At 32.0% G+C, this 27117-nt stretch overlaps 1 protein-coding gene and 1 long non-coding RNA gene across 2 annotated transcripts; one reads left to right on the top strand and one right to left on the bottom strand.

Moving 5' to 3' along the window:
- Positions 1 to 583: 583 nt before the first annotated feature.
- LOC145952216 (uncharacterized) lies at positions 584 to 5169 on the top strand. Its single transcript, XR_014429893.1, has 3 exons — positions 584 to 790; positions 1118 to 1215; positions 1304 to 5169. It is a non-coding gene; the product is annotated as an uncharacterized LOC145952216 (long non-coding RNA).
- Positions 5170 to 25382: 20213 nt separating this feature from the next.
- On the bottom strand, positions 25383 to 27117 carry LOC109788287 (aspartic proteinase PCS1). The gene has a single exon (XM_020346975.3). It carries the CDS (start codon positions 27014 to 27016, stop codon positions 25772 to 25774), a length of 1245 nt encoding a protein of 414 aa, XP_020202564.1. The 5' UTR covers positions 27017 to 27117; the 3' UTR covers positions 25383 to 25771.

Genomic DNA, 27117 nt, shown 5'->3' on the forward strand with positions numbered 1-27117 from the left:
ATAAAAAATATATTTTTAAAACGCACAGAGAGGAGAGGAACGGGTTTAAACCCTAAAGAGAGGCACCACTCTTTCTTGAAATTTTTTTAATCATTTTCCCTCTTTTACTTTTCCCGCTCCCTCTCCCTAAAAATATATTTTTGCATTTCCATTATCCCTCTCCCTCTCCCTCTCCGCCACTCAGTCTTCCCCAAAACCCGAACCCTAACCCCCTTCCTCTCCCGCTCCCTCTCCCTCTCAGCCACTGCTCCTCCCTCCCTCTCAGCCCTCTCGTTCCTCCGCCAAATCTCCCTCGCGGCCTCCCCCTCCCTCCGCTGCCTCCTCCTCCCCGCCACCCCCCCTCCCTCTCCGCCCTCTCGTTCCTCTGCCGCATCTCCCTTGCGGCCTCCCCCTCCCTCCGCTGCCTCCTCCTCCCCGCCACCCCCCTCCCTCTCCGCCCTCTCGTTCCTCCGCCGCATCTCCCTCGTGGCCTCCCCTTCCCTCCGCTGCCACCCCCCTCCCTCTTCGCCCTCTCGTTCCTCCGCCGCATCTCCCTCGCGGCCTCCCCCTCCCTCCGCTGCCTCCTCCTCCCCGCCACCCCCCTCCCTCCGCGCCCTCTCCACACGCGCCACCACCTCCTCCCTCAACGACCCCAACCCCAACTGGTCCAACCGCCCCCTAAGGAAACCATCCTCCTCGACGGCTACCACTTCGAACACTGGCTCGTCGTCATGGAGTAGCCCGAAGGCGACCCCACCCGCGACGAAATCATCGATTCCTACATCAAAACTTTGGCCAAGGTTATCGGAAGGTAACAAAATAACATTAAAAAAACCCCCTTTTTTTTATCCATCATACCTAGCCTCTTCAGGACAATAAATTAACAAGTAAAAATGAAATAATTTGATTTGTGTATAACCTAATTCTCCTATTAGTTTTTTCAAGAATTTTATTTTTAACATAAATTAGTTTTAGTTCTTTATTTTTATTTGCTCTAGTGGCTTAATTAAAATTAAGCTCTTATTGTATGATAAGGTGAACCTAAATGGGCTATGTAGAAGCTATTGGAGGTGCATCCCTTAGGTGGTTGTGGGTTTTGGATTTTGATTATTTAGTGTGGTTGGTTTGGTTTTTGCAGTGAAGAGGAAGCCCAGATGAAGATATATTCTGTTTCGACTAGGCACTACTTTGTGTTTGGTGCGCTTGTGTCTGAAGAGCTTTCTTACAAGATTAAAGGTATATGTTGTTTTTGAGCTTTAAGTGTTTTGCATGTGTTTTGTGCTAGTGAGGGTTTATTCGATTTGTGGTTTTTTTGGAAATGCAGAATTGCCGGGAGTTCGGTGGGTGCTTCCTCATTCTTATTTGAATGTCAAGGAGAAGGATTATGGAGGTAAAATTTCTTGTTATGTCACCGTGCTTTATTGTAGTTACCTTAGGGCCTAGTGGTGCCTCATATTTTGAAATTGACTTGTCTAAGATATTGAACCGCCAAGCTTATGATACTGCAGTAAACTATACATCTATGTATGAGAGACATCAATGATATTTTTTTGTGTGTGATTGACAGGAACAGGTATTGGCCATTAAATCTTTATCATGAGTGATTAAGTTTAAATTATAAAAATCATGTACTTTTTGGGATGATCATGTGACCTATTAATTTCAATCATCCATTTGTAGTTGTATGGTTAAAATTGGTTTCCCTCACTAGTCAAAAAAACTTTTTCATTAGATACATCCTCACACAGTTTTCCTTTTTTCTATAGCTTCGAGTTGAGTATCATTGTAGTTTATTCTACAACTAGCAGTTGCATTATGTGCTTGTTTGTGATAGCATAAATTTAGAAAATTGCTTATTTTTCAAAGGTAACTTTAGGTACTTGGATGATTAATTCTTGGCCTTTATGCATATCAATTATCTAACGATCGAGTAACTATATTTGCAACATCTCTAAGAGTGAAACGTACACATAGTTAACTGTCAAGTTCAATTTTTTTAACATCTAGCAATTGGATTGGTACTTTTGAATTTGATTCCCTGCTTTTTAGAATTGTTATATTTTGGGTTTCTGATTTCAATATTGCTTTAGCTGAACCTTATTTTGATATTTTGCACCACTTTGCAGGGAAGTTCCCAACACTTGTATTAAGACTTATGCCCACATGATTTTTTCTTATATATATTTTTTAATTTGTCAGTTCATATATTGGCTTTGATGATGCTGGTTTTCCTTTAGTTTCCATTTGGTATCTGCTTGTACTATATTTGTTTTGCCATGGAATGTTGTTAAAAATTAAAGTTGCAATCTAGTGATCTTACGATCCTGCTGCCGTGTCATAGAGAATAGTGCTTTGGATTTAATTTATTAGTCTCCCATTCTTTGGAGAGGAACCACTTTATTAGTCTCCCATTCTTTGGGTTTAATTTGCAACAGTTTGTTTCAACATTTCATTTATTCAACAGTATGACGATTGTCATCTTTTTTCCAGTTGTTCTGGAACTGTGATTCAATTTTAACGTTGCAATATGATATATTGTGAAATCGTGAAGTGAATGTAAACTTATGGTTGTAAGTCACCATGAAGTGAAAATGGACTTGTGAAACTGGTTGTGATTGTCTGTTGTCTCTGTTCTGGAGTGAAGCATAAAAAGTTGATGGTAGTTTCTTTGGTTGTTTGTAGTGATTTGGCTTGTCATATAAATGGTTTCATCGCGGCTGTGGCTCACACTCATGTTCTTCAGGAAGGTCCTGTCACACGAAGGGCAACTGATGTTATTGCTCCTGCAAATACTGCTGCTGAGGTGGCCTTGAGGCTTGTTAGGCCGGGAAAAAAGGTAATTAATTTTAAGAATTTTTTCCCCTGTATTTGAATTTTTGTATGATTTGATTTGGAACATGTTGCCTCTATTAATTGTATGTTTGGTAGATAGGTATAAGGTCATCACTATATAAGCAATCTAGCTTAGTAAAATTAGGTTGCTTCATGTGTATTGTTTGAAGGGGTTTCTTTGCCTAAATGTGTGCCTTGTGGATTTTGATCTCTAAATGATGAAAAGTATCATGGCTATGGATATACTCCAATGAAGCTTTATTGTCATACTTACACTGATAGAGGTCATTCATTATTTTTCATGTGTTGTCTTGCCGATTAAGCACATCATTAAACTTGGGAACTCCTCTTGATGTCTGTATTGTTCTTTTATCTTCATTTTAAATGATATCATGCATTTTCATAAAAAAGACTTGATATTTTTGTTTTGATTGAAATTGTTTCAATAATAGTCTCTGGTAATCGATTACAATAAATGGGTAATCGATTACCAGAGAACCTTTAATAAGTAAATTTCGAACATATGATTTTCATTGTCTGGTAATCGATTACATGTATAGGTAATCGATTACCAGACTATTAAAATAATAGTTTCCCCAAATTTAGTCATCAAACAGTTAGCGAGGGATTCATCTCAGTTAGTGACGGATAAAATCCCTCTCAAATAGCGAGGGATTTAATCCCTCTCAAATAGCGAGGGATTCTTTCATCAATTGCGAGGGATTTAATCCGTCACAAATTGCGAGGGATTTAATCCCTCACAAATTGCGACGGATTTTTATTAATTTCTAAACATTTATTGTTACAAATTAGTGACGGAAATTATATTGTTTGTGACGCCTTAATTCCGTCACTAATTGTGACGGAGAAAATAATCCGTCACTAAATATTTTGTGACGCCAAATTTTGTGACGGAATCATTTCCGTCACAAATTCCGTCACTAACTTATTTGTGACGGATTTTATGAAGTTTAGTGACGGATTTTTCCCCTCTCTAATTTTAATTTTTCTAGTAGTGATACAATAAGTAGGTAAATCCATACAAACAATTATATATGTAAGAAATAAAAGAACTATTCGTGAACATATATACATATTTTATACAAAAGAAGTAATTACTAAATATAAAAATAAACTTAGTCACTGCTCAAACATTTATACAAGACTTAGCTACCTTGGGTAGTAATATCCAAAAGAGAGTCAGTACCCCCAACGTGACTCACCATTAAACAACACAATTCGGCCTGATAATCCTATCCTATTCACATACCAAATACGACCATAATAGCTTCAAATCACAAGGAAAAATACAAGGTAAACTTATGATACAAAAAAACATCATACAATAACATGCAACATAAACAATTTAAAAATGAACATCATTCATTACATTATATCATGTCGTTCCATACAACCTAAAGTATCCAACCACTCACTCAACTTAGATAATTTCATCAAGGTTATCAAATAATACCTCGTTTTCATTCAATATTATGGTCACATTGTTCATCGTATATCAACTCATACATTTTTGTACCTTAAACATAGATAACTTAAAACACTCGGACAACTCTTACAACTTAGCAACTTCATTATAGATACCATATAATTCATATAGTCATCAAAAAACATCTCACTCACAGATATCACAATATAGCAGCCCACCTTTAACTTAACCATTTTCAATATGCACATATACTTATTACCAAATAACATGAACATATATGTCATCAACACATGACAAACAATGTAGAACAACACAAGCACTCATTTGACTATTCACCTCAACACCTTCAATAGAACAACATAATTTATATACATATAAATATAATGTTTCGTCACACGTATCAGTTATCGAGATCTCCTACAATTAAGATAAACAATTTAAGTGACTTTACCCTACCAAATCATAATGATTGGTATAATACCATAAACAACGATTGACAATGTGGTAAAAGACATTGACGGACACGTCTATAAAGCTACAAGACTAGAAACAATGATTAACTTAAATTAGATTGATTTTTTAACTTTTTCCACTTAAACTAAGAAGGTTGATACTATGTCAAAATAAAACAGTTTAGATATGAGTCTACCACAACATTAATCTACAATACTAAACAAAAGAAAATATTGGTATTGTACATGTGTTTTCACCAAGTAGAAAATATTGGTATTGTAAATGTGTTTTCACTAAACAAAAAATATATTTAAAAAAAAACATAAGTGTACTGATATATTTTTTTTTGTAAAGGTAAAAATTATAAAAGATAAAAGGCAAGATTAGAATTTGAAAAGGGGAAAATATTTAATATTAAAATATATGAACGAAATTTTTTTAACTATTATTGTTTGAATCTCTATGTTTTCTATGAGTGAGTATCTTATTTATCTATTATTAACAGGAGTCTATTTTCTACCTCAAACAATTAAAAGATTTTCTTAATGTATATACACTTAAATACTTTTATGTTTTACTTATTATTATTAAAATTATTTTATGCATATTAATCTAATTTTACACAATTTTTTTTAAACATACTCTTTTATTGGATAAAATAAGTTTTAAATAAAACAAAAGTTTTTAAAAAGTTTGCAAAATAAATTTTAATTTAAAAAGAACTTTTAAGCTTGTTCTATTTTTTTTTTAATTTATTTTATAATTTGAACAGTAGTTGTTTTAAGGTTTTATTTTTAGTTTTAACTTAAAACTAAACTATAATAATATAAAAAAAATTGGCCAAACATATCCTTAATTGGATAAAACATTTATTGACAAATGAACTTGTTGATTTATTTATTTATTATTATTATTATCCTTTGAATTTTATATTTTCATTTTTTTATTGATCCATACGAAATTGGGCTTCTTGTATTGTTTAAATGATTGTCGTAATTAACAAATACTTTTAGAATATATAGATGAGGAGATTAAGTGTTATTTAAATTTGACGAGCGTGTGAATATTATATCAATATGTTATTTTGATGAGAAGGAAAAAAAATGTCCAACTTTATTTATGAAAATTTTGTATAAAAATGAATAACATTGTGAAAATTAGCAAACACATAACGAAGAAGAAATTATATATTCCAAATAGTGATAGTATAAAAATATTTATTTTTGAACTTAATACAAAGTTTGACTGAAAAAAAAAGCAAAAAAAGAATTAAGGACCACAATTTCCACCAGGTCCCCCAAATTGGAGAGAATATCCAACCTCGCCTCCTTGATTTCCGTAGTATTCAGCACCATAACAATCAGGTTTATCGGCGAATTCTTGTATCTCATACTTTTCTGGCCCATGATCTTGTCTTGCTGCATTCTTAACTGAGACATATCTAAAATAACATGCATGAATAAAGTTATCATCAGGAAAATGTCCAGAACCCATTGGAGGACTGTTCGTATTTGGGGGAGTTTTTGTTTCCCCACCCCACCCTACTTGTTCAGCTGAATCCATGTTGGAGAACAATTCTGCTGGAAAATATCCAATAATTTTATCTTGGATAGATAACCACCAATTTTTGGTGGCTTTGTCCTGAAAAGGTATATAAATTTTAGTCAATAACATACAACATTATATATATTTATAATATTACTAAATTTATCACTATAATTTCATAAGAGTGTTGTATGATTGAAAAATTAAAATAAAGAAAATGTTAATATCGAATTAGTTGTATATAATTATGTTCTTTTATAATAAAAATTTTACAACATGAACATTACCTGATTAATAGTATAGAAAAGTTCAATCATTATTCCTTCATATGTTGATGAATTGGCTATACGTGCACCAAGATAATATCCTTCGCTAGTTTGAACAAAACCTGGACATTGAAGATTGTAGCATCCTTGCTTGTTGAAGTTATCCGTCTGTGTCATTTTTTAAAATCACATTTTTGAAGAAATTAAACATGTTATGTTTGTTAAGTTAACCAAAAATGAAAAATAAGATTTATAGAGAATTCAAAATATTTGATATTCGTATAAACCAATTTATACTGTTCATTTCTTTTGGTTAAATAAACAAAAAAAAATGTAACATTTCCTTACCGTCCATAAGGAGTAAAAATATATCTCATCATTACCATATAATTGTGGAGCAACCTGACACCAATATGCGAGATTGATTAGATATATATTATTTTCAATATTATCATTTTGACAAAAATTAAATACCCTTTTATCCTATAATAATTATTATCCTAATATTTTTATACACAAATTAAAAGAGTTACTCCATCTAAAATACTTTTTTAATATCTCATTATTTAATTTAATTTTTTTTTGTAAACTTTAAGTGATATGCATGTAGATATTGAGGTGTTGGGGGTGGGGAGTGATAAATGCATCATTTAAAACTTACATGCCATCCTACTCTGATCATATTTCCTCCATTTCGAACCCACAAATGAGAAGCACTTATTTGATCCTTATTAACTTTTGGCTTATAAATGTTATTTCTTCCGCCGACTCCATAATAAGGTCCCAAACTTGATAAAGTAGATAATTCAGCTTTCTACAAGATTCAATATGTTTAAATAATTAGTCAATTATAAATGTGTAATACAATTTATAAAACAAACATTTGAAATTTAGTTATATATGAAAAAACTTACATGAGTCCAGCGAATGTCCTGAGTCATGATATGATTATTTAATAGTGAATTATTTTGAATGAGTTCATCTTTTGTTCTCAAAATAGGAACAGATCCTGTTGGACATGGGTCATTCTCAAGCCCAAATATGGGCGTAGATGGTAATTTCTCTACGTTTATGTCTTTAATTGAATTTTGAAAGCTAGGTTTTCTCTGTAATCAAATAAAGAAATATACATATCAAAATTATGAGGAAATTTAATCAAATAAAGACAAAAAAGTTAACTATTTCAAGGTTGTTTGAAGGAATACTACCTGCAACTTATGATTCTTTAATAAAGGATGGTCAAATGCTGGTTGCTTGTGAATATCAATGCAATCAACAATGTCTCCAAACTTTGTCTATAGAATCCAAAATACAACATATAGAAATAAAATTATTAATCCTTTTTGTGATATATAGTTCAATAATAAAAAAAAAAGCATACGATGATATATAAGAAGGCTATGAAATACATGAATAGTCTTGACAGGATCTTTGTTAATGCGCTTAAGTTGTCCTTTGAACTCCAAATCTTCTTTCTTTATATTTTGAATACCACGAATCGAATGACTAGCACCACTGTTGAGTAAACACAGCACAAGAAGCAATGTATTGATCATTTTTTGAAGACTATATTGTTAAACAAAATGATTGGATGTTCTCTCACCTTTTCATCTTACCTACTTTTATATCATTCATACAGGAGAGATAAAAAATAGTATTAGATTTGAATTAAGTATCACATTTACTCTTTGGATAGGTAATGAAAAAAAGGTTAAGAATTATAAAGGAAAGAAAGAAAAAAATATAGAATAAATTTCAAGTGAAATAATTGTTTTTGATGGATAAAATGATAAAATGAAATGATTTTTTTTCTACTTTTTTCTATTACATTTAAAAGTAAACATAAATAATAATAAAAAAGATTTGATTCTTCTAAATCGAAGGATACAATGCAGTATAAAGTTACAATTATTAATTATAAAATTAATGAGACTAAGATTTATAATTAAATGAAATTATTACAAAATAAAATTTAAAATTAATTACAATATCAATGATTTATTTTTTAATTAATAATTATTATTATATTTTATTCTCTCACATACTCAAAACTTTAAATAAAATTATCAAAAATATCACTCCACTGGCCGTTACAATTTCTCAAATCTCCTAATTTACTCTTGTATATCATTTATAATTGTTCAAATTCTCAAATTTAAGCAACTTATGCTATAAGTTTCAAATGATAAATTAATTTTATATAATTGATTTAATTAAATTAATTATAATGATATATTTAGGGTTTAAACAATTATAATTAATTATAAATTAATTATAATTGATTTTATATAATATTTTTTAATTAAAAATTTTTAATTATTAAACTTATAAATTTAAACAATTTTTTTTAGTTTTCATGAAGATTAAAATTGACAGAAAAATCTGTAGAAAAAGTTATCTGAGAATTTTTTTTCTATCATTTAGTATAATACTAATAAACATTACATTCGAATTTATTTTCACAAGAAAATTTACAAGAAATAAAATAAAATTCTTATAATATTTTTTGTGAATTTTTATCATAAAAAAATTCTAGAAATAAAATTTGCAAAAATTTCTTTTAGATTATTTTTTATAAAAACAAATTGTAAGAAATTTTTGTAAATTATTTTTCGCAAATAAATTCACAAAAGATTTCTGTGAACTTATTATTGCAAAAAAATTTGTAAAAATTTTATGTGAGTATTCTTTAAAAAAAATTTAAAAAATGACACTTTTCTAATAGTAAAATAAGATTTACATAAGACTATAAGTTTGTAATGATATCAAATGTCTTTTTTGCAAGACAAAAATCATTTTTTAATTAAGAATTAATTATCTTCTAAATTTGTTAGTAAGTGATAATATGTATGACTTTTTATAAGTTTTCTTTTAACTTTTCCGTGATTGTTTTCTTGGGATTTTTTTTAGTTTATTAGAAATTATTATTTTTTAATGAACATTTTATGATATTAGTATATTCCTTGTTTCTAATCAATTATAAATATAAATTTCATTTTTGAAGAATGTTTCTTATAGATATTTTTTTTTTCTGTTCTAATCTCTTAATCACATTTTAAATTTTGGTCCAAAGAAATTAAGGAGAAGTATTGGATTGGAATTTTGAAAGATAATTTTAGCATGAAAAAATCTTATGAATTTTAATCAAATTTTAAATGAATTTGTAAGAATATTATAACTTTTAAGATCTTTTTAAATGACTTTTAAAACTTGAATTTTAATCAAAACTTTTTAATTCGAATTTTAATAGATTTATATTATAAATTTTTAAAAATTTTGCAAAAAACATGGATTTACAATACTACAAAAGTTAATAAAAATACAATATAAATAAAGAAAAGTAAAATCAACATAATTATTCTATCAATAAATAATTATTTCTATCTTTTGACAAATAATTGAGTTTAATGTTCCTCTAACTAACACCCCTAATTCATATATGCCACGAAATGTTAGTTAGGGAAATATTAAAGTCAATTATTTGTCAAAAGATAAAGATAATTATTTATTGATAGAATAATTGTGTTGATTTTACTTTTCGTTATTATTTATATTGTATTTTTATTAACTTTTGTAGTATTGTAAATCCATGTTTTCTGCAAAATGAATGAAGTTATACTAGTCCTTCATATATTGACATATTTTCTTTTATGCACTTAATCTGAACAATATATTTAAAATTATAATCTGTATTAATTGATAATATTAAAGTGTCATGCTAGAAATAACATGTTTTGATGGTTGTTGTTTTATCATAACATGTATAGTTGGTACATGAGCATTAATTTAAAAATTTTATGTTTTGCTACTTGATATTGATATTTATATATATATATATATATATATATATATATATATATATATATATATATGTGTGTGTGTGTGTGCGCGCGCGCGATTTAATTAGCTATAGTTCTATTAAGCTATTTGATGAGTTATTATTATTATTATTATTATTATTATTATTATTATTATTATTATTATTATTATTATTATTTCTTTCAATTTTTATTTATCCATACAAAATCAGACCTTCGTGTATTATCTCTCGTATAATAATTTAACATAATTGATATATTATATATGGTATTTATATATTGAGTAATTATTACATATTTTAATATTTTATATTAATATTATCTTAATAATACTATGAGTATTGAATTGATTAAAAACTTCAAATATATATATATCTAAAAGATTTTGTTTTTTTTTCTGCTTTTTCTTTAATTGTTTTTATCTCTCCCCAAAAAAATTCAGATTCTCCTATTATAAAAAAAAATCTCATACCTTTTTTTTTTTTTTTCTAAAATAACACATTTGAAATAATTTTGTTGTTAATACTTATATAATAATTTTTATAATTGCTTTCAAAAAATATATAGAATTTCTTTTTAATTTTTAAAATTTATGATACTTAATTTTTAATCTTGGATATATATAATTAATTATAATGTTTTCTTAATAATTTTATTCTTTTTATAAACTAAAATTAGGTGAACGTTGACTAATAAATTTTTAGTATTTTTAACATTATTGTGATGTATACTGTTATTTTTAAAAATTATTTAGATATTTTTATATTTTTATTTGATATAAATATAATTTTAGTCTTTGTATAAAATTAGAAAGTTTTGATTTTGATCTTGTAAATTTTTTTTTTTCTGTTTTTTTCATCTAAAATTTGTTAACATTGTTTTTTTTTTATATCTAAATCCTTCCTCATTTAATTTTCCCTCCTTGAAGAAATTAAGTTGGAGGAAAGATTAGGGATTTTAACAAATTTCTAATATGAAGTCTAAAACATCCTAATTTATTTCTAATTTAAAGTTAGGTAATTTAATTTTTAAAATCTCTCCCCTCGCATTGTGAATCAAACAAAAAAAGAGAGTTATCCTTCTTCCTGGTTTTCCTCCTTTCAACCCAATAGAATTTCTAACACTTTTCCCCTTCCATTAAAATTTCTCCCCTCTTTTACTTTTTTAATCAAATAGACCCCAAATTTCCCCCTAATAATTGTGTAACTTATGTGACATTATAAATTTATTAAATATTTTAAATTAATTGAATAGGCTTTATAATTACATTAAAGATTTTTTAAATAATTACGAACATTTTTATTAATTGAAGACAAAATTATAAATTAGTTATTATATTCATTATTAGAGATATAAACTTACTTTACTTATTTTAATGTATTTTGATTATATATTATGACTTTGATTGTTTTAAAGATTTTATAAATAAGAGTGTTTCAAGATAAGAAAAATAAAGATTTTGAAATTATATTAAATATATATTTCTTAAGCATTTGAAGGAAAATACAAATTTTAAAATTATATTTGTTGAGTTTCTTTTATGTATGATTTACACTCAACTTTTGGAACTCTTTTTGGTAATTGTAGATATTATATATGTTATTTTACCTCCCTTTATTTAAAGAATCAAGTTATACTAAAAGAGTAGAGGAGTAGTAGCAAAATCTTAAGGAATTTCCTCATCTTTTGCAGGTTTTTTAGGAAGGCAGAGATCCACAGCCATAGCTGTGGATCTGGAGCTCGAGCTGTGGAAATCTGGGGAGAAATTATGAAGGTCAGAAACTTGCAGCTATAGCTGTGGTTCTACAGCTATAGCTGTGGAAATCTGGAATGCTCATTTTTTGTTCCAGAGACTTGAAGCTATAGCTGTGGATCTGGAGCTCGAGCTGTGGAAGTCTGGGAAGGATTTAGAGGTCCAGAAAGTTGGAGCTATAGCTGTGGATTTGCAGCTATAGCTGTGGAAATCTGAAATGCATTTTGAAGTTCCAGAGACTTGAAGCTAAAGCTGCAAGTCCAAAGCTTGAGCGTTGAGGCTTGGGAGATCAAGGAAAGCCACAGAGACTCACAGCCATAACTGTGGTTTCACAGCTACAGCTCAGGGAGTTGCTTAATCATGAAGGAGTGTCCACAGCTATAGTTGTGGAGCTATAGCTGCAGCGCCAGAGGTTTCTTCATCTTGAAGGACTCTCCACAGTTATAGCCGTGAATCTGCAGCTACAGCCGTGGAAATAAGAGTCACTTTTTGGCCTTGTTTTGAAGCTGATATAAAAGGAAAAAAAGAGGAGAACCTAGAGAGAACATACAGAGCACGAAAAATATAGAGAAAAACAGGGGAGAAGCACGTGAAGAGGGAAGAACGAAGGAAGAACAAAGACTTGGAAGCTGGATCCTTTGGGAACGAAGATCAACTCCATTTCTTCATCCTTTGCTTTGTAATTTCTTTTTTTCACTCTTTGATCCTGTAATGGCCATGTGTGGCTAAACTTCTTAAGGATTGGTTGGATGTAACTACTAACTCCTCTTCTTCTTAAATATATGCATTTTGATCTCATTATTTGTGCATTGATTCTTCTCTTAATGCTTATATCGGCTTGATCAACCGTTGTATGATTTTTGGATTTTGAATCCAGTTGGAAAACGTTTTCGAAAACCCGAACCGAATCTTGCACCTAATCATTTCTTGTTCTAGGAATAGACTTGATTTGGTTAGTCACATTGTTCAAGTTATTGTTCTTAATGCGAAGTGTTAAACTCAAAACATAGAGGAATCATGTTTTGAGCTTAATGACTTTAGGATTCAACCTTGAGGAATCTTGTTGGATTATTTAATAAACGTGAAAATAATGGAATTAGAATTGCATTTGTTTTAAGAAGATATACGAGTTAGCAAGTACTTCTAACCCAATCCTTATTTCTTAATCATTGTCTTTACTACGTTTACTTTATTCTGTTGTTCGAATTTGTTTTCACTTAATTGCAATTTTAAAATCATTCTCTTTTAAACCATTAGAGCGAGAATTACTAAACACTCAAATCCCTGAGGACGATATTTAAATACTACTTCGAAACTTGGTTCACTTGCCAAGTGGTAGGTTTGCGAAAATCATCATCAATATTATTCAAAGATATATTATATCGTGTATTTGAAAGAAAATAAAAAAAATTCTAAATTATTTGAAGAGATATTATCTTATATATTTATATATAAGATTTTGAATTAATTAATTAAGATTCTTTTGATAACAGTGATAAAAAGAATATTTTCTAGCATAACAAATAATTATTTAAATTTTAAGAGGGGAGTAACAAACAGTGAATTAACAAACTTTTACTAACGGGTTATGCAAGAGTTAGGATTTCGTGTTTTCTTTTTATAGATTAGTAGTCTAGTTGTCTCTCATAATTAACATGCATGCATCCTTGTGCTCTAAAGAGAAGAGAATGAATTGTCATCGAGAGAAAACAACAATAAAATACAAGAGAGAAGGGAATATAAAAAATTGATTGTTCAATTCGCATATTCATCGGATAGTGATTGTTCAATATAAAAATTCAAATTGTTAATAATTTTTTTACATTTTTACTACATGTACCAATTAACCTAGCCAAGTAAATAAAACTCGATTATATACATATTACCTAGTTTGTATGCCAATGTGAACTCGGCTATAAACACTATCGACTTGATACCGATCTCCATTAATATTTATAATGAAGTATATCAACTCAACATTGTATCTTCGTAAAGAAAAGTTTACTCACATGTTAAATATAACTGTCATACAATCAACATTAACTGCCAATTACAATTAACAAAGAAAAAGGTATGTAAAACAAGGAAAGGAGAGATCAGACATCTAATAATTTAATTGTCAAAATCCTTTTTGCAAGTACTTTTTCTTGGAGTGAGGAAGGAAGATCATATCATCCAACATCAAACTACAAGAATAGAGGGAGATCTTACTAGATGATCTCATCATCCTAGCTATTTCTAGTAATAACACTACACATAAATGTTTTACATTTATTATTCGTACGAAATCAAGATATCAAAAATAAATTAAAATTGTAATAGCTACATCTTCATTTATTTTTCTTTATTTTCATGGTTGATTATTTAGAATATTTTAAATGTGATATAGGAAACATTTAGAATTTTCTTTTTAATAAGGTTTTATCTTTTCTACATTGGAGTTTGTGTGTGAGTGTACTACATGAGTATGTATGAGTTGTCTCTCAATTATTTTTTTTATTATTTTAAACTCTAAATTTTAATAATCATAATAGTGTAAAATATTTTATCATGCAAATTAAAAAAGACTTATCATGTAAATTAAACAAAGATATATACATATTTTTAAAAATATAATTATTAATTTATTTAAAATTAAATTTATTAATTTATTTAATGTTGTTAATGTAAAATAAACTTTTAAATATATTAATTATAAAATAAGCTAATAAGTTATTCCATCCTTTAAAAAAATTAATCTATAAAAAAATATTATAATAAATAATAAAGCAGAGTTAATTTTGATTTTATAAAACAACTCTAATTTATATATTTAAAGTTGATTTGACATGTTATCACCCCTACCTACATCATTGAGAGAAAGAGGTGTGTGCGCTTCTCGAAAGAAAAAGGATACTCATAAAGGATCGTCCCATAGTAGCCATTGCTTACAAAGAAAAGGAACAGGGAGAGAAAATGGGAAGAGGCTCCTGTCATAGTAGTAATAAGTGAGTGTTATTATTGTGTTGTGCTTTCCCTATCTTCTCCACCACTCTATTTAATCTATGCCCCTCCATACCAAGAGAGTTTCCCCCCCCCCTCCATATAGTAGTAAAATTAGCCTTGTAAAGAATTATTCCCATCCTCCAATGCTTACATGCAAAAATGACATCATTTTTAGCATGTCATATGACCCAAAGGGTTATACCAAAAAATTCGAAGCTAAGGATCGTGTGTAGATATTATATATCCAAAATCTAGTCTTTGCTTCACTAGTAAAGAAATCATCTGTCCTGGTTCCTGATACCTAGCAATACTTCCCACGAATTTGAGGCCCCAGATGAAGGCACGAGACCCAAACGAATTACCAAGAAACTTTATTACCTTCAGGACTATGTGTGATAGTTGTTAAACAAATAATACATGTGTAACTGCCATATACGAATTTTTATTCCCCCTGCTAGATGCTATTTTTCTGTTACCAAGAATCAAAGAGAGCAAATGATTAGTGATTGTAAAGTAATAAAAGAGAACCTCTTGTTGAATTGCCCTTTAGTAAATAAAATCTTTTTGGATGGATCCTAACTTAGCGAGACTTTCCTCATTGAGTGACCCCATAAAAGTGAGTCTTGGTAGAGCGTCGATGTCGCTCAATCACAACCTATAGCTCAACAAGCTAGTAAACTTGCGTCAACCAGAGATCCACTCTTCCTTAGTGGTCCTTACTCCACTCATCAGAGATATAATTGCCCTTCATCCAGAGATCAAGGCTCACTTAGCAAGCATGAGACAACTTTCTACTATTAAATGTAAAATCTTTAGTCCAAAAACATTCTAAAAATATTTTTTCATAATGTATTTTTGAAAAAGAAAATCGGTTAAATAACCGATTTTAAAAGTTAACTTTTAAGATCGGTTGTTTTATAACTGATCTTAAAAGAGCTGGTCATGGAAAAAATTAAACTGGAATGGGTGTTTCAAAACTGGAACGGTCGTTCTCCTTGAAGAATGGGTCGTTCTCCTTGAAGAACGGGCGTTCTCCTTGCACAATGGACCGTTCCAGATTCAAAATTTACTCAAAATGAACCTACAACGAAAATAGAAACAAGAGAAGAACATGAGAAAATAAAAAGAGACACAAGAAAAGCATGAGAAGACGAAAACGAAAAAGAAATTTACCTTATTGGAGATTTTAGAAAATGAGTGTGAGAGAGTAAAAAAAGGAATGGAGGGAAAGATTAAAGAGAATGAGAATGGAAGAAAATATAAAAGATTTTTGACAATACTTTTAAAATCAGTTATTTAAAAACCGATTTTGTATACTACATACAAAATCAGTTTTGAAATAACCAATTTTAAAAGTAACACTTTTAAAATCGGTCATAAAATAACCGATCTTAAAAGTATTTTTAAGATCGGTTAAATTTTAACCGATTTTAAAAATATTTATATTATTTACAAAATTGTTATCGCGTCACTTTTAAGATCGAGTACATTGCCATCGCGTCATTTTTAAGATCAATTACCTTATAACCGATCTTAAAACTCCGATTTTAAATTTAATTTTTGCACTAATAATTTATTCCACAACATGAAGTCTTTTCATTTCTTCTGTTAAATGTTGCTTATCCTAGTGAAACAAACAAGATTAAAGGCTTATATTTAATTTGATTGGTTTTGAGTATTATTAGAAATAAAGATGTCATATGTTTGTGCATGAACTTATTTTATACAATAGATTTATACTTTGTTTTATAAATGTGCAAAAGAAAAAAAAAATAAAAAATTGAATAAGGAAATACTAATCATTACTGTTAATGACACAGGTTGGTATATTACTTTTCAACATATTATTCCATTCAGTATTTATTATGTTCTTATAACGCCTTCTCACCGCATTCGGAGCTTCATCTAGATTTTAGACTATTCTTTAGAATGAGCTTAAAACTAATTTGAAGAGATGTCATTGTGGGATAGATGATGAAAACCTCTGTCCTCTTTTAGGTTCTATTATAGAATCTGATATCCATATTTTACGTGACGTTTATCAGGTTTGACCTATATGAGAATCTCTTACTTTATCTAATGGAACTGATAGGTGTAGGGAATAATATGCCTTGTTTTCGAGGACAAGAGACCTCCAGAACTATCCTAACAAAATAATAAGAATAAATTTGATAATAATTTTTCACCGCCTTCATAAAATCATAGATCAAAATATATATAACGTTTACAATCATAAATCATTTGCTCTCCTTGATTCTCGGTAATAGAAATATAACATCTAGCAGGAGGAATAAAAATTCGTATATGGCAGTTGCACGTGTATTATTTTTCTAACAACTTTCACACGTAGTCCTGAAGGTAATAAGATTTCTTGGTAATTTGTTTGGGTCTCGGGCCTTCATCTTGGGCCTCAGATTCGTGGGAAGTATTGCTATCATCTCTCTCCAATAAAATTCACCTTGTTCTCAAGGTGAAATGTAGAACAAAGATCGCCCCACTTTTTCCAACTCATGTCTTCTGGAGAGAGACCCTGCCATTGCACCAGAACCAACCGAGTAGGTGGAGAAGTGGTTGAATCCCATTTGGAACCTAGAATAGAGAGGGGCTCAAGCATAGGTTGATTGTCAACAGAAGATGAAGGCAGGGGTGTCGTGACCAAAGGAAGTGGGCCCTGGTGTAATTTGAGAAGTGAACAATGAAAAATAGGATGAATTAGGTAATTGGAGCTTGTAAGCGACCTTGCCAATGCGCTCAAGTATTTGGAAAGGGCCATAAAATCGTTTAGAGAGCTTGTTATGGGATGGACCAGATACAGTAGTTTGGCTAAAAGGTCAAAGTTTGACATAAACCCAGTCACCAATATGCCAAACTCAATGTCATGCCGCTTGGGATCAATAAAGGCTTTCATGGCAGCTTATGCCTTAGTGAGATGACGAACAAGCTAAGAATAAACGAGCTCTCTAGTGGATAGCAAGTTATTCACAACTTCAACCGTTGAGGTACCCTGTAAATACTAAGGATTAATTGAAGGGGGAGGCATGCCAAATATGACCTCGAAAGGTGAAAAACCTATGCACGAGTATACTGAAGTGTTGTAACTCCACTCAGCAAGTGGCAGATAGAGGGCCCAACGGAAAGGATGATCATGCACGAAAGAACGAAGGTATTACTCCAAAACTTGATTAATTACTTCGATTTGGCCATCATATTGTGGATGGTAATTGTGGTGCTCATGTGTAGTTTGGTGCCACAAATGGCGAAAAGTTCACGCCAAAATCGACTTATAAAGATGGGATCACGATCAGAGATTATGTTGCAGGGAAACCCGTGATGCTTACAAATGAGATCAACAAACAGAGATGTTACTGTAAAAGCATTGTAATGAGTTGGGAGAGCACCAAGGTGAATTCCTTTAGAAAAACGGTCCACGATGACTAAGATAACTGTATACCCGTTTGATGAGGGCAACCCAGTGATAAAATTAGGGGAAAAATCCTCCCAATTGGAAGAAGGGATGAGAATTGGTTGTAGTAAGCCTGCCAGTTTCTCGGTTTCATACTTGGTCTGTTGGCATATTATGCATTGAGAAACATAACTTTTTGACACTCTTGAACATGTGGGGCCAAAAAAAATCATCTGTAGACGCTTGTATGTCTTAGTAACACCCAAGTGACCCCACAATGGGGTGTTATAGAACTCGGCAAGGAGGAGCTTGATGTAAGGATTGTCCTCGTTGACCCATATGCGCCCTGGGAAAAAAAATGAGTCCTTCATGGATGTGATAGTCGGAAAAAGAAGTTTGATCAGCTTGTATGCTATGGAATAAGGAAGAGAAATCAGAATTGTTAACTAGAGAAGAGCGTAGGCAATACAAAAAAGGTAGAACCATGAAAATTGGGTTGTGGCACGTAGATTAACCTAGCCACCTTAAAAATGGGCCAGATTTGGCCAAAATAATATAAATTTTAGGCTCATGATATATAGACCTTCTTCTTTTTTTATAAGTATATCTCCTTCTTTTAAGAAAAAATTATAAAATATTTATAATTTTTTTTAAAAATTTTAATTTTACACTTTCAATTTTTAATTTGTTATTTTTTTCTTCTTATTCACACACTTTCTTTCTCTTTCAATTTTTACATGCTACCAAAATAAGTAGGGTGTAGGAAAAATAAGGGAGTACATGTAAAAATTGAAAAAAGGAGGAAAGATATGTGAAAAAAAGTACTAAATTAAATATTGTGGATGTAAAATTAAAAAATTTAAAACAAAAAATTAAGAATACTTTAAAATTTTAATTATTTTTTTAAAAGAAAGTGTACTTATAGAAAAAAGGAGGTATATATACCATGAACCTAAATTTTATAGTAAATAGGTATATTTCAACCCGCTCCACTTTCACCCGGCCCACCACGGGTTGATAGGTTATACGGGTCAGCCCACCAAAAATTAAAAAAAATTATAAATAAAATTCAAAATTTCTCTTCAACATTATAATTATCCAATTTTAAATTTTAGTTCTGAATTTTTTTCTTCTCTATTTTGAGTTTCCAATTGAGATTATGTAAGAAGTTACAAGTCACTTGACTTTAACAAGTGGGCAATAGTAGTAAAAATGTAAAAACAATGGAGTTGTCCAAAAATTAACATGTTATAAAATACTTACATCGTCGTCCAATTATTTGGGTATAGTTAGGTTGGTGCAACATTCAATATCCGAAAGACCCTCATAAAAAGTTCGATCAATTGGTAAAGTGATACCAAGATTTTGTAATAAATAATTGTATTCATAGAAAAAATTATTATTATTGTTATCCCTTTGACTCAAGAACATGAAGTCTGGGTTCAATCCCCATCATTCTGGGATGATCGTAGTATAATAGGAAATAAAACCTTGGAAGCTCAAAATTTAAAAAATTTCTTGGCAGTCCAAAGGAGCCCAATTGATTCCTGATTCGTATACCGGGAGTAGACACTAGTGACTTCTCTAGATATTCTCGACTTACCTTTGGCAATGGCGACCCTTGAAAGCATTAACATTTGATGCACCAGCGTCGCTCACATCGCATCCAATATATTGAGTTTCTACACCCTCTCAAATAGTGGGTAGGTGCCGAGTCACTCGACAATGTCGACAATGATAACAAATCAGCTTCGGTACCTGATGCTGAGCCACTTGACCCTGTAGGTGACAAATTGACCTCCACTATCTCCTCTTGGAATGCCTCTTCGACTATCACTACCCGAAACTATGAAACGTACCTTAATAGAAAATCTTGTTTTTTTTTATCTTGATCAATTTGGAGCACACATAGATAGCAAGTGACCAACTTTTGATCCATCTATTATTTATAGTCACCACCAAACGAAGTCGTAAATGTTACAACCCTTCCCAATTGTTGGATTCATTAGATCTGACAATTTCAGGAATGCAACCCTTTGACCCCCAAGATGCAACGCTTTGAAACGAAGGGTCGTGTTTGTTACATTTTTATAGGCTAATATGTCATCTCACATATACTGTTTTTCAACCTTTTAAATTTTTCGCTTCTCAAAGTTAGGGGTCTTGTGTATCGAAAGGGAACGAACAAACATGTATCAACATTCATGTCGATCACACCAATTAACAAGGCGACCAAACCCTTACTACAACCAATGATCGCACCAACTTGACCATTTCGGTCACCCCTTCCGCCTCACTCATATTTCATTAAAAGGTTTTGGCACCTAGATCGAAGTCGCTGAGACTCTCTAAACTTGTATCACTCAGGTTTTATATAAAGGTTTTGACATCTTCGATCACCGAAGAGACTGAAGTCACTGAGATCCTCCAAACTCATGTTGCTTAGATTGTATAACTAACACAGTAAATAAATAGGATTAAGGAACTAAATCAAAATCAACAATCACACCTAATTGGTAATCACAAAGTAAAAGTCCATCAACACTTTACTAGTTAGGCCGAACACTCCTTAGCCAATGAACAGGCCAAACACCCCCTTAATCAATGAACAGGTTGAACACCCTTCTCAACCAACGAACAGGCCGAACACCCCCTCAGTCAATGAATAGGCCAAACACTCTCTCGGCCAACGGCTAATCCAAAGCCTGTAAACCTATCCTCAATGTTAAAGGACCAAGAACTTGGAAGACCAAGCACCTCATCAAATAGGGAGTAGGCCGAACACTCCCACAGCCAATGAAGATGCCGAATATCCTCTCGGCCGACGAACATATTGGATGGGTATTCGGTTATGACAAATATCCATGAGGTAAAGTAAAACAAGTGTTAATTACATTAAACACATCCACGTCAACTATAATCAATATGCAAAACCTTGTGCAATAGTCCAATAATCCAAAAAGTCCACTAAACCCAAGAATGTCACTATAAATATGATATTGATGGGATTGATGGGACATGTATAATTTTTTTAATATAATAGTTTTTATTGCTTTGTACCAAATACTCACTTGAGCATCGGAGTGTCTTTATAAGTACCCTCCCCACCACTCGGAAATAGGGTTCGACCAGTACTTGAGATTTAGGAGACTAATTAGCAAGAATGACAGAAAGAATGTTCCTAACAAGAACAACAAAACTAATCGTACTATAATTTATATGAATAGTTACACAAATTAAAATAAAATTATTATTGATTTATTACTTACCTTAATCCTTATATTTATCTTTAAAATATTAGAGTACTATTGCAAATGTTTCACCAATCAGAATTTTTTATTAATCAAAAACCACAAATTCAATGTTAGAGATTTATTCATGTACCTTTTAGACAAATAGAGATTTCATTTACATCAAATTTTATAGAGATCTCTCATTTACATCAAATTTTAATTCACTTATTTATTTATTCTTTCATAATTAAATTAGCGGTGAATTTCTTCCGGCTCTTTATTCTTATTGATTGTATTGGACAATAAATATTTGCATCTTAATATACAAATTTAGCTGAAAAGTAGTGTCATGACATAATTAAGGTTGTTTTCTTAACTTATCACGAAGAAAAATGATTTGTACACTCATATATAAAAGTAGTTTTTTTTTTCTTTAAAATATATTGATATTAAAAAAATGACAATAATTAAGCAAAGTCAGAGGACGATTAATTCATCAAGCTAAATCAATCTATATCAAAGACAAATTAATACTCCTAATCGCTGGACCATTCCAATAAACCTATGGTAATTAAGCAATCCCACCTATAGCTATCTTGTACAAAAACCAAATTGAAAACAAAAACTGCTTCTTTTACTTTGTATTCACAATTATTAAGCTATAGTAAACTGTTGTCACTAGGTGACCTTTATTGAATTTAGAACTCCTATGATGGTTCTTTCAATGAAGACAACATCTTTACATGTTGGAAACTTTCTCCTTCTCTAGAATGGACTTGATCAACCTAAAATTGACATACGCTCCACGCTTTGTAGCCACCTGTCTGCCTCATGTAACGTCAATGTGAATTGTGTGATGTAACCTCACTTTCCTTTTTTTTTTTCTTTTTTCTTTTTTTTCCTTCATTGTCCTCGCGGGGTTTAAAACCCTTAGTATGATGAATTTTTGTTAGCACTATTATTATGTGTTAAATAATTAAAAATGATAATTAGTAAATAAGATTACAAGTATTCAAATTTAAAAAATTAAAATGGTGTAATATTTATAAAAGTACACGCCAGCAAAACTCCATGAATATAAAGTGAAAAGAGGAAAGTTGTAGTTGCTGCGGTGAATAAAAGTTACGTGCATATTTTAGAATCGTTTATTTCTTAATGAATTGTTTTTGGAAGAAATAAATTGTCATAAACCACATTGTAGTTTTAATTTTATATTCATGTCGATTTATAACGAAGCAAATAAAACTACTAAAACTGAGTCCCACCCAACGAAACACAATCCTCAAAGTGAATTCTATGACCACTCAATATATATGTTTGGACCCACTGGTTAACGGAGACAGATGTCCAAGTGGCGTTTTTCCTGCCTTTGGTTCATAGATATGTCCCACATCAATTTGGACTTTTCTTTTTAGTTGCGGACCAATTTTCTTTTATTTAGATTACTTTTCAATTTCAGACAAAAATGCAATATTTACATTAAAAAATATTAGAAAATGGCCCATTTTGGTATTGCCTCCAAATACAATACTATTATTATTATTATTATTATTATTATTATTATTATTATTATTATTATTATTATTATTATTAGTATCTGTTATTTCAAAAGATGACATAATACCACTTTAATCTCCTTTTGATCGAAGTTTATACAATTTTTTTTCTTATCTTTTATTTAAAAAAAAAACAATATTAGGTATTGATTAATCAAACTTTTATCTTCACTTAATTGTTAATTATTTTTCATGCTTAGAAAAATAGTGAAGTAAACCTTTAATATGAACATTTCTATGCAAGAAGTAATTCAAACATGTCTCTTATATATGTCTTATAATTATTGTGGTAGTTTAAAGATAAAAGAAAGATGTTCAAATTCAAGATATGAAAGGTCTCCAAATTCAAAAAAAATACCTATGAATAAAAAGTAATCATCTAATCGTGCATGACATAGTAGACAAATTAATATTATAAAGTTCACGAGGAGTTATCCCTCATTTTAACTATGAATAATTAATTTTCCATTTTTGTGCATTCCCTATTGAGTATTTACCCTCCTTTGCCACCATACCACCATGATCTTCTTGTTTATGTATATGCAGCTTTATAACACGTACTGTTTTTATTAGTCTTGAGATCTATTCTAGAGAGGAAACAGAAAAAGGTTAAAATTAATCTAAAAAAAATAGAATTGAATGGGATTCAATTTCAAAACTAAATAATCTTTAAAACTAAAGAATTAAGAATCTTATAAAACTCCGGTTTCAAAATAAATATAAAAATAAAATTCATATTAAAGAATAAATAGCTTCTGATATATTTTTGAATTTTGTGAAAAAAATTGAATGTATACTTCTTATAACTACCCATTTAATTTTAAGCGAAAATTTTGTGAGAGTTCTTCTTTTTCTTTTAAAAAATTTAATACAATGTAGCAAGTGAATCATACTTCTTAATTATAAGCATTCAACAAAGCAACTTATATGCTTGCTACCAACAATTAATGAAATATAAAAATTAGTTGATGAAAAAATATATTAATTAAAAGCTAGCATTCCCTTACGCATATATGGGTGCACACGCGATTTTTTTTTTTAGGTGTACAATGACCACAATACATACAAAAGGATATTATATTAATTATTTTGAGTATATATATATTAAAGATAATAAAATTTGAATTTAAAATGTTATTGTCCTTAATGGATTGGTTGTCATATCAATTTATTTAAAATCCATAGGAGCTATTTTTTCATTTTTTACATAATAATAAAAGTTAAATATATTTAAGTAAATCAAACTTAAATATACTAGAAGCAAACGAAAGAGTTAACTCTGTTTATGACCTAGCCCTACTTTATAGTTTATCCCTTGGCCGGTAAGATTTGAAGCAAGCAAAACAATATACTTTGATTGAAGCGAAAGTAATTGAGAAGCCCAAAATAATTGTGAGAGAAAGGAGGAGGAGGCGTATAGAAAGGCCACGTAGACGTTAGTTAAAAAGAAAAGGAGTAAAAAGGCACAACAACTACAAGTACGTAGATTTTATCCTAAACTAAACGACACACGTTTTATATAATCATGTGAATGATGTGATTGTCGGGAATTATGTGGAAGCAGTTCGTGTCTTGGGCGGTCTATAGCAGCTGAGCTGTCCCTCTGTGTGGGCCCCACTTTTCTTCCTCGTAAAATCTACTGCCACAACGCAACCCCCGCTCCTGACTTTGTTCCCTTTTGCACTACACAACTCAATGCCCTGTTCCGTTTTTGGCAATTTCTCATTCTTCTTTTTCTCATTTTTTAGTCTTTTTCTTTCATCACCAGAGTCTCGTGCTCGTGGACGTGGACGTGGTGAAGCTTTGTTAAAACGTCTATTCCGTTAAAGCTAAGTGCCCTCATTAATCACTTCAGTAGGGCCGGTAACTGTTTCGATAAGGATCTTCTTCACGAACTCTAATAAATAATACCACTATCACCTTATACAATGCACTGCATCACAAATACATGTTCAACTTCTTTTAATCATTTAGGTAGAGGCCACTGTTGTCAAACCTATGAAGTTTAATCTAAAATTTAATAGCCCCAACAACTGGCTAGCTTTATTAGTTCTTGTGTTTATTTTGAGAAATATTGAATGAGAAATTAATTCAAGAGAGGGAATCTTAAAATAAGAGGACACAAACAGAAAAACCATCTTAGTATTTTGCATCAGATCGTTCATTCAATTCAACCTTATCTTAATGAGAATGAGAAAATATACAGACGTAGAACATTATTGGTGGCGTGGCGCCTAATGGTTATCTATCTATACATGAGTGATTAATTAATATATATGCATGATTTAAATATGAGGTTTGACGCATGGTTCTTTCCTTTCCCAAGAGGAAGCAAAGCCCCACTCCCCGCATCGGTCCAAAACGTTGACGTTTACCCTTACCACTTGATAGACCCATCCTCCAAACACGAGCGTCACTCATAATCGCTCTAACTGTTACAATAACACTTGTAAGTCTAAGATAGCGATAGCGACAACATGCATGATGCGTCCTATCCTATCCTATCCGCTACAACCGGCCGCACCGAATCCCACTCTCCGATTGGCGAGATCGAACTCCACCCACAGATTCTGCTGGTGGAAGTTGCCAATGATGTTACTGGCCGCACCCAATCTCTCGGACCTCCCGATTCCGACGCAGTGGACCCCACCGCCCACGTCAGCGAGCACCCTCTCCTTAGGAACCACGATCTCCACGCCCTGGTCGAACTCGAACACCACGTCGCCTATCAACCGTCCGATCTCGATTGCATTGCCATCAAAACACATGTCAGCGGCACCGCCGTACACGTAGCCCTTCTTAACCCTGGGCCCCACCGCTTTCATTATCTGTGCCCGCACGACGTCGTAGGCGGCGTCCACGAGGAAGGTGAATTCGGAGCCGGAGTCGATCATGGTCTGACCGGAGCCGCCGGCGTTGGGGCGGAAAACGGAGGGTTGGATGTTGAGGCGGTTTCCGTTTATTGTTATGGCGTGCATGGGGAGGGTGTAGGCGAAGGGGTCCAAGTTGGGCATGCGTTGACTTTGGGGGAAGGTCAACATGCTGACGTAGCGGAAGCGTGGGGAGTTGGGGTTGTTCCCGAGGTAGAAGGAGCCGGTGGCGGTGGGGGTTTGTCGGTTTGGGACGCAGTATGAGAATTTGGTGATTTTGGCTTGGGAGGGGAAGGAGAAGCGGCCGAGGTTCATGCCGAGGATGCCGGTGGCGTCGGAGGAGGCGGTGGCGCAGCCCAGGATGAGGGGAGGGGTGGTTTGGGAAGGGGAGAAGGTGAGTTTTTCTCTGACGAGGTTGCCCTCGGCGTAGGTGCCGTCGGCGTAGAAGTACTCGTAGTGGCAGAGGCGGTTCCGGTCGCACGTGGTGGGGAGGCTGAAGTCTGGGACGCGTGGCTTGCAGAGGGGGTGGGTGCAGGGGAGGACGTAGAAGGAGGAGGAGAGGGCGGGGTGGAACGACGTCGTTGGGGGGGTTTTGTTGTGGCACTGGATCCAGGAGAGTTGGCTTCCTGTGTCAAGCACCATCTGTTGCTGCTGCGGTGGGGTTCCTATGGGGAGGGTGACCACGAGGGCCATGGAGTATTTGAGGGAGGATTTTACGTTGTAGGAGGAGAGGCTTCTGAGCTTTGGCTTCGTTGGGGTGGAGAGGGGGAGTGAGGTGAGAGGGAAGGAGACTGAGAGTGAGTCATTGCAGGAAACGAAGGAGAAGAATGACAAGAGAATAAGCATGCAGAGTGAAACAGAGGAAAACAGAGCCATCCAGAAACGCACGGGAAAACAAAACAGATGGATTTTTTTTTCTTCTTTTTTTGTTGTCTATTGTCGAATGGAGAGTGGCAAGGTGGGGAGTGAGAGTCAAG

The sequence above is a fragment of the Cajanus cajan genome, chromosome 9, assembly GCF_000230855.2.
Source record: "Cajanus cajan strain Asha chromosome 9, NIPB_CcT2T_4, whole genome shotgun sequence".
NCBI classification, from domain to species: domain Eukaryota; kingdom Viridiplantae; phylum Streptophyta; class Magnoliopsida; order Fabales; family Fabaceae; genus Cajanus; species Cajanus cajan.

What these genes read in the sequence shown, in the direction of transcription:
- LOC109788287 (XM_020346975.3), bottom strand. Translation starts at nt 27,016, where the DNA reads ATGGCTCTGTTTTCCTCTGTTTCACTCTGCATGCTTATTCTCTTGTCA.